Here is a 14,981-nt window from a genome sequence, read left to right on the forward strand (position 1 = left end):
TGGAAAATCCCATGGACGGAGGAGCCTGGTGGGCTGCAGTCCATGGGGTCACGAAGAGTCAGACACGACTGAGCGACTTCACTTTCACTTTGCACTTTCATGCATTGGAGAAGGAAATGGCAACCCACTCCAGTGTACTTGCCTGGAGAATCCCAGGGATGGAGGAGCCTGGTGGGCTGCCGTCTATGGGGTTGCACAGAGTCGGACATGACTGAAGCGACTTAGCAGCAGCAGCAGCAGCAGTAGCAGTAGTCACTCCATTGGATGCCTGAGCTGCAGCTGTGAGCAAAGGTAGGATTACAAATAGAGAGGAGGGTGTTTTCACCTCCTCCTCCCTCAGATTGAGTTCATACTCTGTATACCTGAGAGCATTGTCTAGGCATCAGTAACTAAGGACAGCCTTATGGCTGTTACTAGGTTTAGAGGTCTTGAGGAATCTTGGAGCTGGGTCAGGTAACTTGTGTTGAGTAGGCAGGCACTGATTGGTTGGCCTAGATCTGCCTTTTCGGGGAGCGCTGAGCCCAGAACCTATTTCTAAGTTTTGGTTTGCTGCCTTGGGACTTAGCATGAGTGACTTCATCTTGGGCCTAATCTGGTTACCTTAGCATACGTAATCATTTAACTTTTATCATATAATATGCATAAAAATGGTAATTTAATATGATTTAATGTTCAGTTGCTCAGTTGTGTCCAACTCTGTGACCCTATGGACTGCAGCACACCAGGCTTCTCTGTACCTCACCATCTCCCAGAGCTTGCTCAAACTCAGGTCCATTGAGTCAGTGATGCCATCCGGCCATTTCGTCCTGTTGAGATGATATAATATAATTAAATATTTGTAGCCAATTTTCTACATTTTAAAAAATACATTATTACAGTTGGTTTGTTTGAGCCAGAAAAATGAATATGGTTGATACATCACATTTGGTCATGTTTCTTAAGTGTCTTTAAAGTTAGAATAGCATTCATTCTTTGTGTGTGTGTGTGTGTGTGTGTGTACGTGTGCACATCATTGACATGTTGTTAATTATCTTGTTGAGTAGAGTTAGGTTAAGCAAGTTTTGAGAGTTCCAGTTTGTGGATAATTTTTATTGCCCCACTATTAGTTACGAATTACAAGACTTTGATTTAAACATTTTTTGGTGCTCATTTTTTTTAGGGGAAAATTGGTCCTGAAGCTAAAAAGTTTAAGAATATCTAAAATACTAAAATAAAATTTGCTATATTGGTTTGTTTTTGATACTCAAGGAATCAAGTCTGTATGTTTCTCAGACTTAAGAAGCTACTAAGTAAGCAGTCAGTGGGTGGCACTGTTCCTTCTGGTTTAGAAAAAGAAAAATACAAGTATTTGGGATTTTCATGGACCAATACCTAAAATGTTTTATTAAATAGCTTATTTTTTTATTGTCTAACTGAATAATTCCTACCCCTCTATATTTTCTTGGAGAAAATGTAGAAATATTTTAATCCCTTCTACTTGTCCTCTATTATTTTCTCTTTTCCAGATAAGCCTTCTGTGAGCATTTATCAGCTTGTATTTTCTGGAGCAGATAGAAGCCTGTGAAAGACTTGTGTTTACAAGATAGTTAATAGTATTCCTTCCCAAATTCTTGTGGTTTCTTCCTTCTTTGTCTTTCCACCTCCTTTTACCCTTGGGCTGAGAGCATAGTGCTATATTGCTTCTTCATTCTAATCATCCCTGTTTGTGCAGAGCCCTTTTGTAGACTAGCTAAAAAGAATTAGGAATTGGGACTGTAACAGCTGACTAATGCTTAAAGTAGGTGCTTAGCTCCAGAACTGGAACCTGAAACAAAGGAGAATATTACAGTTTTTTCATACTACTGTTTCTTTCTTGATTTCTGTCACAAATGCTGTGTGCCTTCACACTAAAAACAGTGACTGAAGCAATAGGGGTTGGATGACTCCAGTTCAAGCTGTGGGATGCCGCTTTGCTGAGAAGCCAATTCTAGACTGTAACTAAGTGGTTTTATATCTGCAGTTCTGTTCTGGGGGAGATTCTAGGGGTGGGATAGGATACCTTATACCTTATCAGAACCCAGGAAACCATGAGAAACTAACAGAGGAAATAGGGGGGGTTGAGTAGAGATGGTGTTCTACCAGTTGCTTATAAGCCTTTCATCCTCTTGTGTTCCAGGAGGGTTACAGGGTGTTCTGCCCGTACTCATTAGCTGAGGTTTAAGCCTTTGCCTGTGTAGATAGGTGCAAAGTTACAAGGGGTATGGTGAAGGTGTTTTTCTGTATCTGGAAGCCTAGGCCTTTAAAATTACTGCATTAAAATAATAGAAGTGGAATTTGACTTTATCATAGAAATGTCATATTTACAGGATTGCATTTCTGACTGGTTTCTGATGCCTGATCTTATTATAAGTAGTTTCATTAGTTGAAATGACGTATCTCAAATAAGAAAAAATCATTCTGAAGTGTGCTAATGATCACTAGTCAGTTGCACTTTCACTAAATTTTTATTTAAAGCAAATGGCCATGTAGGCTGAGGTGGATTGCTCTTAGACTTTCTGGAAAAAACTTGAAAATACCACTGGAGTGTGGTTCTCATTTTGAGTCAGGATTTCAAATACTGGTACATATTAATATGTTCTTGGCTTTAAATACTCCAAACCAGGTGGGTAGAATTGGCAGAATGCAGAAATTTAACTCCTTTGTATTTCTTAGTGTATTGATTTATCTGGTAAACTCAGTGATAGTCCGTAAGTCAAGTGTTTTTAAAGCCAAGTGTTACAACTGTTAATAATAGTGGAAGAAAATAAAAGAGTAAAGATTGGAAATATCAAACTGCAGTGCAGGCATTAGGCTAAGTAATATTTCAAGAAACTAATAGTATTTGCAGGGGGTGGCGTGTTTATGTATGTGTGTTTATAATGGCAGCAGTGTAAACCACTTCCTGCTGGGCATTGTGACTAAAAAATCAGACGTGTGCGTTGTGACTAAAAAAGTTAGACGTGTTGCTATAAGTGATTCTTGACTTTTGAATTTTGTTGAAAATGTATTACTATGTAGGTCTAATGATTAGTGGAATCTGTAATAATATTGTGAACAAATTTGTTGATATCTTTGCAGTTAGCTTCTGGAATTTATAGTTTTGCCTGCTCTCTGTGGAATCACCACACAGACACATTCCTTCAACAAGTTTCTTCTGGCAATGAAGCTGCAGTTCTAAGTTCACTTGAACGAACTCTACTATCCTTGAAAGGTACTATTAAGCTTGACATGTTTATTTTTGAAACAGCATACCTCAGAATAGTGGCCAAACAGTTCCTCTCTATAGATTTTCTGTTTCCAGTTGCACTAGTAGAAGAATAAAGGGTTAATATTTCCCTCAGACAAGGGCTCTTGTGTTTTTCTTTTGTAAGAGTAGCTCTTCTACTTTGTCTAATCCATGAGAGTACACAGGGTTCAAATGGTTAGTTTTAAGTTACACTCACATTACTGGCCATGGTTCTGAATACATACCTTTCAAACACTCGCACTTCTTTTTTGCTTCATTTTTCATTCTGGGCTACTGCCATTCATGCCAGCTTTCGTAAACTTCTGTCCTCAAGGCTTAGTTGAGCTCTGTCTCCCAGCTTTCTTTCCTGAGAACTCATCTTTCTCGTTTGTACTTAGATTTTAGAAACTGCTTGTTGGGGTGCTTTGTTGGCCTGTGTTTTCTGATGCTTTGCTTATGGGCATCCCCCTCGCATATATCTCTTTCACTTCCTTGAGCTGAGCTTATCTTTGTGCATGTATTCTAAGGTTCCTTTCCTTTCTAACATTCACCATCATTTCATTCTTTGTCTTCCTTCTGCTCTGGTTGCTTGAGGCTCTTTTGTGTTTCTTAGTTTAAACTCAAGCGGCCTTTATTTTTCTTACTGTGGCTCATTTTGCATTCTCTGCTTTATTTGTAAGCTCTTTTGTCATACTCACCCTGGTACCTTACAGGGGCATTGCTTTAGTGCCTCACTTGTGTTAAGCAGACAGTGGACGCACAAACCCCAAGCTGTCAACACATTTTGATGTGGACAGACGTGAAATCATTTTAAAGGACTGTTGATATGTAAAATCCAATCCATTGTACAGGTGGTTTTACAAGTGAATGAGATGGTTTTGTCAAAACCAGGGAGGAAACAATTAAAAGGCCTTAGAAATGTTAACTCAGAATTAGAGAAATTGATATATAAGATTAGATGCACAAGTGAAAGTGAAAGTCGCTCAGTCATGTGCGACTCTTTGTGACCCCATGCAGTCCATGGAATTCTCCCGGCCAGAATACTGGAGTGGGTAGCCTTTCCCTTCTCCAGGGGATCTTTCCAACCCAGGGATTGAACCCAGGTCTCCCGCGTTGCAGGCAGATTCTTTACCAGCTGAGCCACAAGAGAACTCCAAAGATACACAAAGTAGTATATAAGTAGTGTGTTTAATGACTAAGGAATTTTTCATGAATCCTTTTGACTGGAGTTTTCTTGTCTGACTTCAAAGCCTAACTCCTGACACAAATGTTGCCATACTAATCTATGTTAGCATGCTTTAAAGTTTTCAGCACCTCAGCATTTCAAGGTCTTAGATACTCATTTGCATTTCTAAGGCATCCTGACCTGGAGAAATCTCATAGCACTTTACTCTAAAATACTCGTCTGTCCAGGTATAAATGTCTGTTCTTTCATGACTTAAATGTACTTAGGACTAGAGCTTTGTGTCATCTTTGCCTTTATACCTGTGCATGTTTAGTGTGTTTTAGACATGTGTGTGCTCATTATTTCATTCACCATATTTACAGGTAGGTGCTTGGCACCGAGCAGACAGACATAATAAATGATTGTGCAAATACATGTAAAACGACATCGGTGATGGGGCTTTACAATGTTATGATGATTGATAATATGGTCAGAAAAGACTTCCCTGAGAAAGTGATGTTTGAACCAAAATCATAAAGGATAAATGGAAGTTGACTGGGTGATAAAAGGAGAAAGAAAAGACTGTCCCAGATAGTGTAGACCGAGGTCCTGTGATGGAAAAGATCTTGTCCACGATAAGGGATTCAACTTAAACCCTCTTCTCTCCTGTTATGATACAGTAACTTGAGTTGTATGTAATTGATAGTATGAAACCAAAGGTGTTTATATATTTGCATTATAAATTCAATTTTAATACATTGCTTTCATTATTGTTTTTTTTTTATTAGAGTGTAGATTTATAATGTATTAGTTTCTGGTGTACAGCAAACTGACTCAGTTATATGTGTGTATTATTTTTATATGTATTCTGTTACGGTTTATTATATTGAATATAGTTCCCTGTTTTATACAGTAGAACCTTACTGTTTATCTGTTTTATATATAGTAGTTTTTATCTGCTAATCTCAAACTCCTCTGATTTATCCTTCCTCCAAGTCCGTTTCCCTCAGTAACTGTAAGTTTGTTTTCTGTATCTGCGAGTCTGTTTGTGTTTTGTAAACAGGTTCATTTGTGTCATATTTTAGATTCCACGTACAAAGTGGTATCACATGGTATCTGTCTTTTTCTTTCTAACTTACTTCACTTAGTTTGATAAACTCTGGGTCCATCCATGTTGCTGCAAATGGCATTATTTCATTCTTTTTTATGGCTGAGTAGTATTCCATTGTATGTATGTATGTGTGTGTGTATATATATATATATATATATATATAATGCTGTGTGTGTACGTGTGTGTGTACACACATATCTTTATCCGTTTTCCTACTGGTGGACATAAATGGCAGTAACCCTAACTATAATCTATCCTGAAGGTTGATTCCATGCCTTGGCTATTGTAAATAGTGCTGCTGTGAACACTGTGGCACATGTATCTTTTTGAATTAGAGTTTCTCTAGCTATATGCCCAGGAATGGGATTGCTGGATCATATGGCAACTCTTTGTTTTCTAAAGAACCTCCATATTGTTCTCCATAGTGACCGTACCAGTTTATATTCCCACCAACAGTGTGTGAGGGTTCCCTCTTCTCCACACCTTCTCTAGCATTTATTATGTGTAGACTTTTTAATCATGGCCATTCTGACTGTTGTGGTACCTTATTGTAGTTATGATTTTCATTTTTCTAATAATTAGTGATGTTGAGCATCTTTTCATGTGCCTATTGGCCATCTGTCTATTTAGGTCTTCTGCCCATTTTTTTGATTGGGTTGTTTGTTTTCTTTGTTACTGAGTTATATGATATATGAGTTATAAGAGTTGTTTGTATATTTTGGAAATTAAGCCCTAGTTAGTTGCACCATTTGCAAACATTTTCTCCTTGTCTGTAGGTTGCCTTTGCATCTTGTTTATGGCTTCCTTTGCTGTGCAAAATCTTGTAAGTTTGATTAGGTCCCATTAATTGATTTTTGCTTTTACTTCTATTGCCTTGGGAGACTGACCTAAGAAAAAATTGATATGGTTTACGTCAAAGAATATTTGGCCTGTGTTCCCTTCTAGGAGTTTTACGGTGTTGTATGTTTAAGTCTCTAAGCTATTTTGAGTTTATTTTTGTTGATGGTGTAAGAGAGTATTCTAGCTTCATTGATTTATGTGCAGCTGTCCAGCTTTCCCAACACCACTTGTTAAAGATTCAGTGTATATTCTTGTCTCCTTTGAAGATTAATTGACAGTAGGTGTGTGGGTTACGCTGCCTTTACACTTCACCTCGTAAACACTAGCTCTTGAGTTATATAGAAAGCAGTGCGGTTTGTAAAGTTGTTTTCTTAAAGTGAAGTGACTTTAAATTTGATAGTATAAAGTGATAGTCTGATGCTGCTGTCATGCTGGTTATTACTTAATTCTGCTAGGTGTTTTGCATGTATTGTACCATTGAATCCTTTGTTAACCCTATGAGATAGGATTTATTAACCACCTTACTTTTTTTTTATAGTTGATTTACAATATTATATTTGTTTCAGGTATTCAACATAATGATTCAGAATTTTTATAGTTTGTATTCTGTTTGAGAATGTTATGCAATGTGGGCTGTATTTCCTGTTGTGTATAATATATTCTTGCAGCTTATTTTATATAATAGTTTGTTCCTCTTACTCCCCTAGCCCTGTTGCCCCACCCCCTTTTCTTTCCCCACTGGCAGTCACTAGTTTGTTCTGTATTTCTGAGTTTCTTTTTTGTTGTATTCCCTGATTTGTTTTTATTTTTCATATTGTACGTATAAGTGATAATATACAGTATTTGTCTTTTTCTGTCTGACTTATTTCACTAAGCATAATACCCTCCGGGTCTGTCCATATTGTTGCAACTGGCTAAATCTCATTATTCTTCATGTCTGAATAGTATTCCATATATATCACGTCTTCTTTAGTATCTGTGTAACCACATTTTATAAATGAGGAATGTAAGATAAGAGAAGTTGCCCAAAATAATACAGTTTTAGACACTGGAGCTAGGATTTCTAAGTCTAGATCTAACTTCAAATCTATTATCCTGCTTATCTTCCCATATGTATCAGTTTACTCATAAAATGTGATGCTTGTAATTGAGCACTGTAGTCTATTCCAGATTTGGAATAGAGTTTAATCGTTATATTCCTTTTGGAGATACTGCATTTTCATTAATGTACCTTAAAACTGAATGAAGCTTTTCATCACCGTTGAGTCATACTTTATGGAATAGAAGTAACCTTCTCAACTTCAGCCTATAGGTATTATTGTAAGTGAGAAGTACTAACAATTACGTAAATTGAACTAAAATTTGCAATATGGCTTTAGAAACATGAGTACTTACAAGTGAGAAGAACACTGCTTCAGAGACAATAACTTGGCTTTAGTTCCATCTTTCCCACTTGGGAACCAGCCAGTGACCAGGAGTTACCTTTCTTTATCCAAGCTTGATGAGGCTTTGTGATTCTGAGTCTTTTATGATTATGATTTTAATAGGGAAAAATACGAAAAAATAAGGTATGAGTAAAGCTTGATTTTACTTTTCAGTGCTGCGTAAGTTAACTGTTAATGGAATTGTGGAACCTCATAAGAATATGGAGGTGATGGTAAGTAAAAGAAGTCATTTATTTTTTTGTAACTTTGGAAAAGTGCTTGGTATTTCCTGCATGTTATAAAGCTTATTCTTTTTACTTGGCATTCATTTAAAAGTTTTTTTATTAAGTGACCACTTAATTTCTTCTTCTTCTTTTTTTTTTTTACCATTCTGTATATGTTATACTATACTTTTAGACTTGTGGTCTGTTTTCAGACATACAGAGAATACATCAAAGCAACTATTATGTGAAAGGGAGGAGCTAGAACTAGAATGGTTCTCAAGATGCCATGGTACATTGAGAGTGTTTATTTGAATTTGAAATCAAGTGAACTGTTAGGAATTTGAATGCTGTGATAACATTACTAGGGTTAGTGTAATTGATTTATAGTCTTCGTATTTTCCTTTGTCTGTTTTTATATACTTAAAATGAGGTATTTTTCTCTTGAATCGTAACATTTATAAATATTCTTTGTAATCAATTATAAATATATACATATGAGAAGAAAGCTTCATTGATAAGCCCAACAAGTTTTGAAGTATACTCATTTTTGTATCATGGCATCTACCTTTTCTATATGCAAAAATGTATAGCTGCATATATTTTATTCCTGAACAAAGTGGAATTGTATCATACTTGTTCAGATCTCTATTAGCTTTCACAATGAGTTTAGGTCAGCTAGAATGTTACTCTGTGGATTGCCTTCGGGGCGGCACAGGAAGCTTGGAAAAGGTATATTTAATTGGTTCTTTAGGTTTGTCCTACTTCATTTACATTTGATCAGAGTCACACTTTTATTTTTTTGAACTTTATGTTTCTGTAAGATTTTGCTTGAAATAATGGTTCTATTGTTAAAAGAATTAAAAACTGCTAATATACATCATTATAATGTGAATACAGTTTTTTTCTGTAAAAATATTACATGTTTTTTTTAAAGTTAAAAAACTCAGAAGAGGAAGTAGAAAATAATAAATCATTTAAAAACTTACCGTGATAACAGTTCTAAGTTTCCTTTATAATATCGTAAACGTATTATTTTAGATATACTTTCTGTCTTCCTCAGTTTTATATGAACGAGACCTACATGCTGTTTCCTTTCTTGCTTTTTCTTAAACTCAGTGCATTGTGGATATTTTTCACATGTCAGTAATATTGTTATATATCATGTTTTTAATGATTTTATGCTAAACACAATTACTATTGGTATGCAATTTAAAAAAATAATAAAATTAATCTTAGATTTTCTGTAATTTACTTGCCCAGTGATCTCTTGATGACATGTAGTTTGTTTCCAGTTTTTAATTGTTGAGAAATGATATTAAAATGAACATTTGGGTGCATATGTCATTGTGTACTTTTCTAGTGATCTCTAGGATAAATTCCTAGAAATGGAAATGTTCGGTTAAAGTATATCCACATTTATGATACTGATGTATAATACATTACCTGAAGATATATGAAAACCAACCCCAGTTTTCAGTACTGAAACATTTAAATATTTTGGTTGGCCAGAAAGTTCGTTCCTGTTTTTCCATAACAGCTTTTGGCCAACCCAGTATTTATGTTTATTGCCATGCTATCAAAAAACATTTTCTAGAAACCAGTTTGACAGCTCCCTCAGTGCCCTCACGAGAAATGTAAGTTCCATGAATGCAGAGACTTTTATTCACTCTTCACTCCAGAGCTTGGGATAATATCTGCTATATAAAAATGCTTAGTAGTTATTTAAACGAATGACTGTGTGATATGGTAGAAATATATCAGAAGGCTCAGTAATTATTTATAATATTCTGAATATCATAAAATTAAAATATTGAATATGTTTATCAGTTTCTTTTCAGTGTAAATGAACTGATATGAATCACATTTCTATAAATTAGAATAGTAGTTGTCAATGGATACTCTCCATATTTTGTGAGCCTTAGGTTTTTCCTTGAGTCTTTTGTCTCAGAAGCTGTATGTCAGCTCCTGTTCAGTTAAACCTGCTGTATTGTGGTATTATTGATTAGTTGTAAATAAGAATAGAATTTTAACAAATTATGGACAACATTTCAAATAGCATAAAGACCTTAAAAATAGCATGGGGTGTAAATGATGCTTAAGAAGCACTGTATACTGGTGGTGAGATTTGGGTTTCTGGAGGCAGACAAATTTGGCTTTGAATCTTGGCTTGGTCTTTTCATGATAACATGGCCTCAGAGTATCTTCCTTGGTACTGAGTTTCTTTTTTTGCAATATGATGATGAAATAATAGTACATATCCCATTGGATGTTGTGAGGATTATGAGAGAAAATGATTTTTGAAATGAGTTCAGCAACTAATTAAACTGTTCTGTAAATTGCCATTTGATGGTTATTTTAAGAGGTTCTTATTATATAACATTAGTCAAGTTACTTGGTTTATTTGGATTAGTCAGTTGTCCAATTCTATAAATTCCTGATCCTCTTGATGAACTTACTAAAATTGATGTCTTTCATAAGTTTCTGCTCTCTTTAGAGAACCCTGACTGATGCACTAATTTTGTTTAAAAGAGAATAAAATTCCTTCTGTCTTGTATCTACTGTATGGGACCATTGCATCGAGCTTCTGTATAAATTTAACATGCGTATGGGATCTTGGTGATTTTATTTTTCCTATATTGAAAATTCTGCTATTTCATCATCCTAGAAAATACTTTATTGTCAATTATCATTACTTATAATTTATTCTCAACTGTGTTTAAAAGGTTGAAGTAGTATGAAAATGAGAGAATGGTGAGGTAGCCAGAGGATGAAGCGGTAGTGAAATTGGTTGTTGTCCTAGGTTTTCTTACTATGTTATCTACTGTGTTGCATCATCTTTCAGCAAAGTATAAAAGAAGACCACAAGCGCTATCTCTTTGCTATTAGCTTTCATTTAACACAGCTGATAATTCAGTTTTTCATTTTCTGCTCAAAATGGCTGCGAGATGAAAATTGACAGGAAAACGTTTCATGATTTTTACATGAATCCAAAGATGGGTGCTGTTTAAGAGACTGGTAGCAGCCCCCTAGACCCCAGTGGTGATAGTGAAACTGTCTGAGTGGGGTTTTAGCCTCTGTGACTTCAGGTGGTGACATCCTAGGTGAATTGTCTCAAACGCAAGAATTGATGAGTGAGCAATATAGCTCTCTATTTCAAAGAAGAAATAACAACATTCTGTTCTAGTCAGTCATTCATCAGGAAAGTGTATAGTATTTTGTGACAAAAACCTGGACCATCTCATTTGCTAAAAGGACATGTGACATCTTTTATGATGTTTATACACCAAAATTTACTGATACAAAAAAGTCTGTGATACTGAAAGTCTTAAAAATTTTAATAAAGTTTTTTTTTCAGTACCCCTTTATATTTATTTCTGCAAAGTTTTCATAACATGTCTTGAAAAAATATAGTAAAAGGTGTTTTGGACCCATATGGTCAATGGTGATTCTTGCCTTCTCTGGTCTCTGAAGGCTAATGTAATTTAATAATTGAGATTGAAAACCTCTGCCACAAATAGTTGATACCATTTATTCATATTAGGAGTACTTATTATTGCTAAATACCATTCCTGGCTTCTGGGATAGAGCAAAGCAAACAGGCAAAGTTCTTGAATCTTAAGGGTCTGACATTTTAGGTGGAGGAGACTGATTATGTCAGGGGATTATAAGTCCAATGGAAAAGAAATAAACAGAGGAATAGAGGATATTTAGTGAAATAGAATACTTACTAAATTATTTATTTATTGCAAAGTGATTTAGGTTATTGAAGTGAGACACGGAGGAGATGAAATACTATTATTTTCTTGTGGAAGATTGAAGGTGTTATTATAGTAATGGAATGATTTTTACTTTATCTAATTTTAACTTTTTAATATGATATAATAGGTATATTTTAGTTTCCCTGAGAAAGTGTATGGTAAATTCTTATAACAGAATAAATTGAAACCCTTCAAAAATGTTTTTCTTTTCTAGGGTTTTTTACATGGAATATTTGAACGTTTAAAACAATTTTTGGAATGCAGTAAGTACTTCCATGATAGTACTTTTTACTGTAGAATCCTTTTTCATTAATAGCTTCTGTTTGGCACACACAAATCTCAAGGGGCTGAAATCTTATATCTTGATAATTAATTATCTAAAATTAAATTGGAAGCTCATTTTTGTCTTCATATACTTGTCTTGTCCTAAGTATTGAAGAAGCCTTTTTCTAAAAAAATATATTTTGTATCAATTCCTTCTTCCCTGTGTGTACTGGTGCTACTCTGTTCCGTGCAGATACCCACAACAGAAGTATAGGCCCTGTACCATGTGCTGTTTGGACATTTTGTTGATTCTGTTTTTTTAGTACATTTAGTATATCTGTTTGATATAAATATCCTTAAATGGTACTTTCACTGTGTAAATCTCTGGTCTGCTAACCATTACTGACCTACCTGTAGAACCCTTTCTAATCTACTACTCCATATGGAAGAATTTACTGTTTACATTTGTGTTGTATTATGCTGGTGATCTGCTATCCTTTTCTCTTCTCTATGATTATAAGCACCTTTTCTCAGAATGCACACACCCATCACACAGGATACACACATATATGTACATTCTTGCACACACATATGTATAACATGTATGTGTGTGTTTTTTATTTGTGAGTGTATTTGGAGACTTAGTACCCTGAGAATATACCTTAGTGTACTCACTTTTAGGGGAGTTGCTGATTGTTTTGTCAGTCATTTTCAGTTTAGTAGAACCATTATTGAGTCTGTTGCCAGGTACTATAAGAAAGCTCATATGGTTTCTTTTTCCTTAAAAGTAGTCATTTTTCTCTGGTTTTCCCCATGGGAGAATAAAACGGAAGAACAGAAGTCCATCCAGGAGAGGAGAATGATATAACTGATGAGACAGGTTATGAGGCATATGATTAGGGAGAAGGCAGGATAGTTAATGAGCTGATGGACATTATTCTGAATGTATAAAAATTAATTATACCAAGAAAATGAGCAGAAGAAAATTGTTAGAAGATTTAGGAAAAATAAGTATGTTAATCTTTGAATTCTTTGTTTTTATTTATGTTACTTGAAAAGTATTTTAACTATGACAACATGGTGTTACAGATAAAATTGCTACCTTTTTACTATGAAATGGGCTCAGTTAGTGTTTTAGGATTAATTTTGTGAAATATGGCACTGAGCATTTCTGTGTCAAGTGTAAGGTCTTGCTTTCTAAAAACTTAATTGTTATGGTTTACTTATTTATTTGTTTGGAGTCGGGGATGCACATTCATGAATTCATAATGCAAAATGTGTAAAAACATATCTGACAGTGTTTTTGTAAAAAGTTTTGTCATTGTCTTGGTTGTAAATTTACAGAATATTATTAACTTGTGGTAATATGTGAATTGTATTTTTAATAGGTAGAAGTATAGGTGCAGATAATGTATGTAGAGATAGACTGGAAAAGACCATCATTCTTTTTACTAAAGTGGTAAGTTTGTTTTTTTAATCTTAATTATGTTTTCTCAAGTGAAATATAGATACTTGAGTTTAGTAAAGAAAGTGATGTTTTTTAAGCATACATTTTTGATTTAGTGTTAAAGTAACTTATTTTCTTACTGTGTACAGGAAAGCTAAAAAAGCCCTTTGTATCTTAAAGCTTTTAGAATACATATAATAATTAAATTTATATATACCATATGTCAAAGTGTATAAGTCACCTGGATGTAAAAAAATCAATCCTAATAAAAGAGAAGTTGATTCCTCAAAGTCTCATTATTCTCAAACCCACTGGAAAAAGCAGAGATAAAAAAGATAGTGCAGCACAGCATAAAGTAGGTAAGATGTTACAGTAGATAATATAAAAAAATCAGTATATTCATAATGATAGTTTATCATCATTAATATCACATATCTTTTGAATAGAATCATATGGGTGCACTGTCTGAGGCAATATGTATATATTTCAGATAAAATTATTTTATAAAAAAAATGAATGGATATAGACAGCCAAATCCACAACATGGAAAACTCTACAGGAAATGATCTGTTACCTCAACAAATAAGTAACAAGGAAAAAAAAAGAGAACTGACACTATTGAATCCTTATTCAAAAAACCAACTATAAAAAAATTTGTGAGGGAACTTTCCTGGTGGTTCAGTGGTTAAGAATCGCTTCCAATGTAGAGGATGGGGGTTCAATCCTTGGTTGGAGAACTAAGATCACATATGCCACATGACGTGGCCAAATAAAAAAGTAATAATTTATGAAATTCATGTTTATAATCTCATGACTTTATTAAAGCTTTTAAAATTGGAACATTTTACATGTGCCTCCAGTTAGAATGTGTTAACATATTCCTTTGTTTCTAAACCCCTTCTCCTCCCATATTTCTTAGAAATTTCTAGTTAGATAAGAAACTTGCTCACATTCAGGCCTTCTTGTTTTTTTAATGATGGGAGGGAATGGAGTAGGGTGACAATGACGAGAATATTTTACAGGTGATGCTGCGTATTTCCTACTGCATCACATCAGGAGATGCACAATGTCTGATTGCTTAAAACTGTTTATTGAGTTAGCCGTTATTAAATTCTTCAACAGCCTTTCCCTTGATTCTAGCAGCCATTGATGATCATAGCTTAGATCTTTTGTTTGAATAGGGGTTACAAAATGATGGCATTCTAATTCTATTAATATTATTCCTTTTACATTTAATAGCTGGAATTTTTCTATATAGAGGAAATCTCTCTCATCAACTATTTGATTCATTGAGATGCAATTGATGTAGAATATATTTTTGATTATTTGCCTTTATTATTTTTTAAAGGCCTTTCTTGTACTTTTGGTATCACATTTGCTGATTGATATAGAATTAGTATGAAGTAAGTTTATTTTGAATCTTGTAGTAGAAGTAATAGAAAGTTCAGGTGATGAGATACAATCTGATTTATTTCGCATTGTATGGTATACCCCAGGAAGTATA

At 34.4% G+C, this 14,981-nt stretch overlaps 1 protein-coding gene across 1 annotated transcript in view; it reads left to right on the forward strand.

Annotated features, from left to right (window-relative positions):
• Window positions 1–14,981, forward strand: part of IPO11 (importin 11) — a 209,483-nt gene that overhangs the window by 44,270 nt on the left and 150,232 nt on the right. Inside the window, exons 6-9 of the mRNA XM_010845507.1 lie at window positions 3,097–3,229; window positions 7,959–8,017; window positions 11,981–12,029; window positions 13,419–13,489. Of these exons, the coding sequence (XP_010843809.1) occupies window positions 3,097–3,229; window positions 7,959–8,017; window positions 11,981–12,029; window positions 13,419–13,489 (312 nt within the window). The remainder of the gene's footprint in view (window positions 1–3,096; window positions 3,230–7,958; window positions 8,018–11,980; window positions 12,030–13,418; window positions 13,490–14,981) is intronic.

The sequence above is a fragment of the Bison bison genome, unplaced genomic scaffold, assembly GCF_000754665.1.
Source record: "Bison bison bison isolate TAMUID 2011002044 unplaced genomic scaffold, Bison_UMD1.0 scf7180017864218, whole genome shotgun sequence".
Lineage (NCBI taxonomy): Eukaryota > Metazoa > Chordata > Mammalia > Artiodactyla > Bovidae > Bison > Bison bison.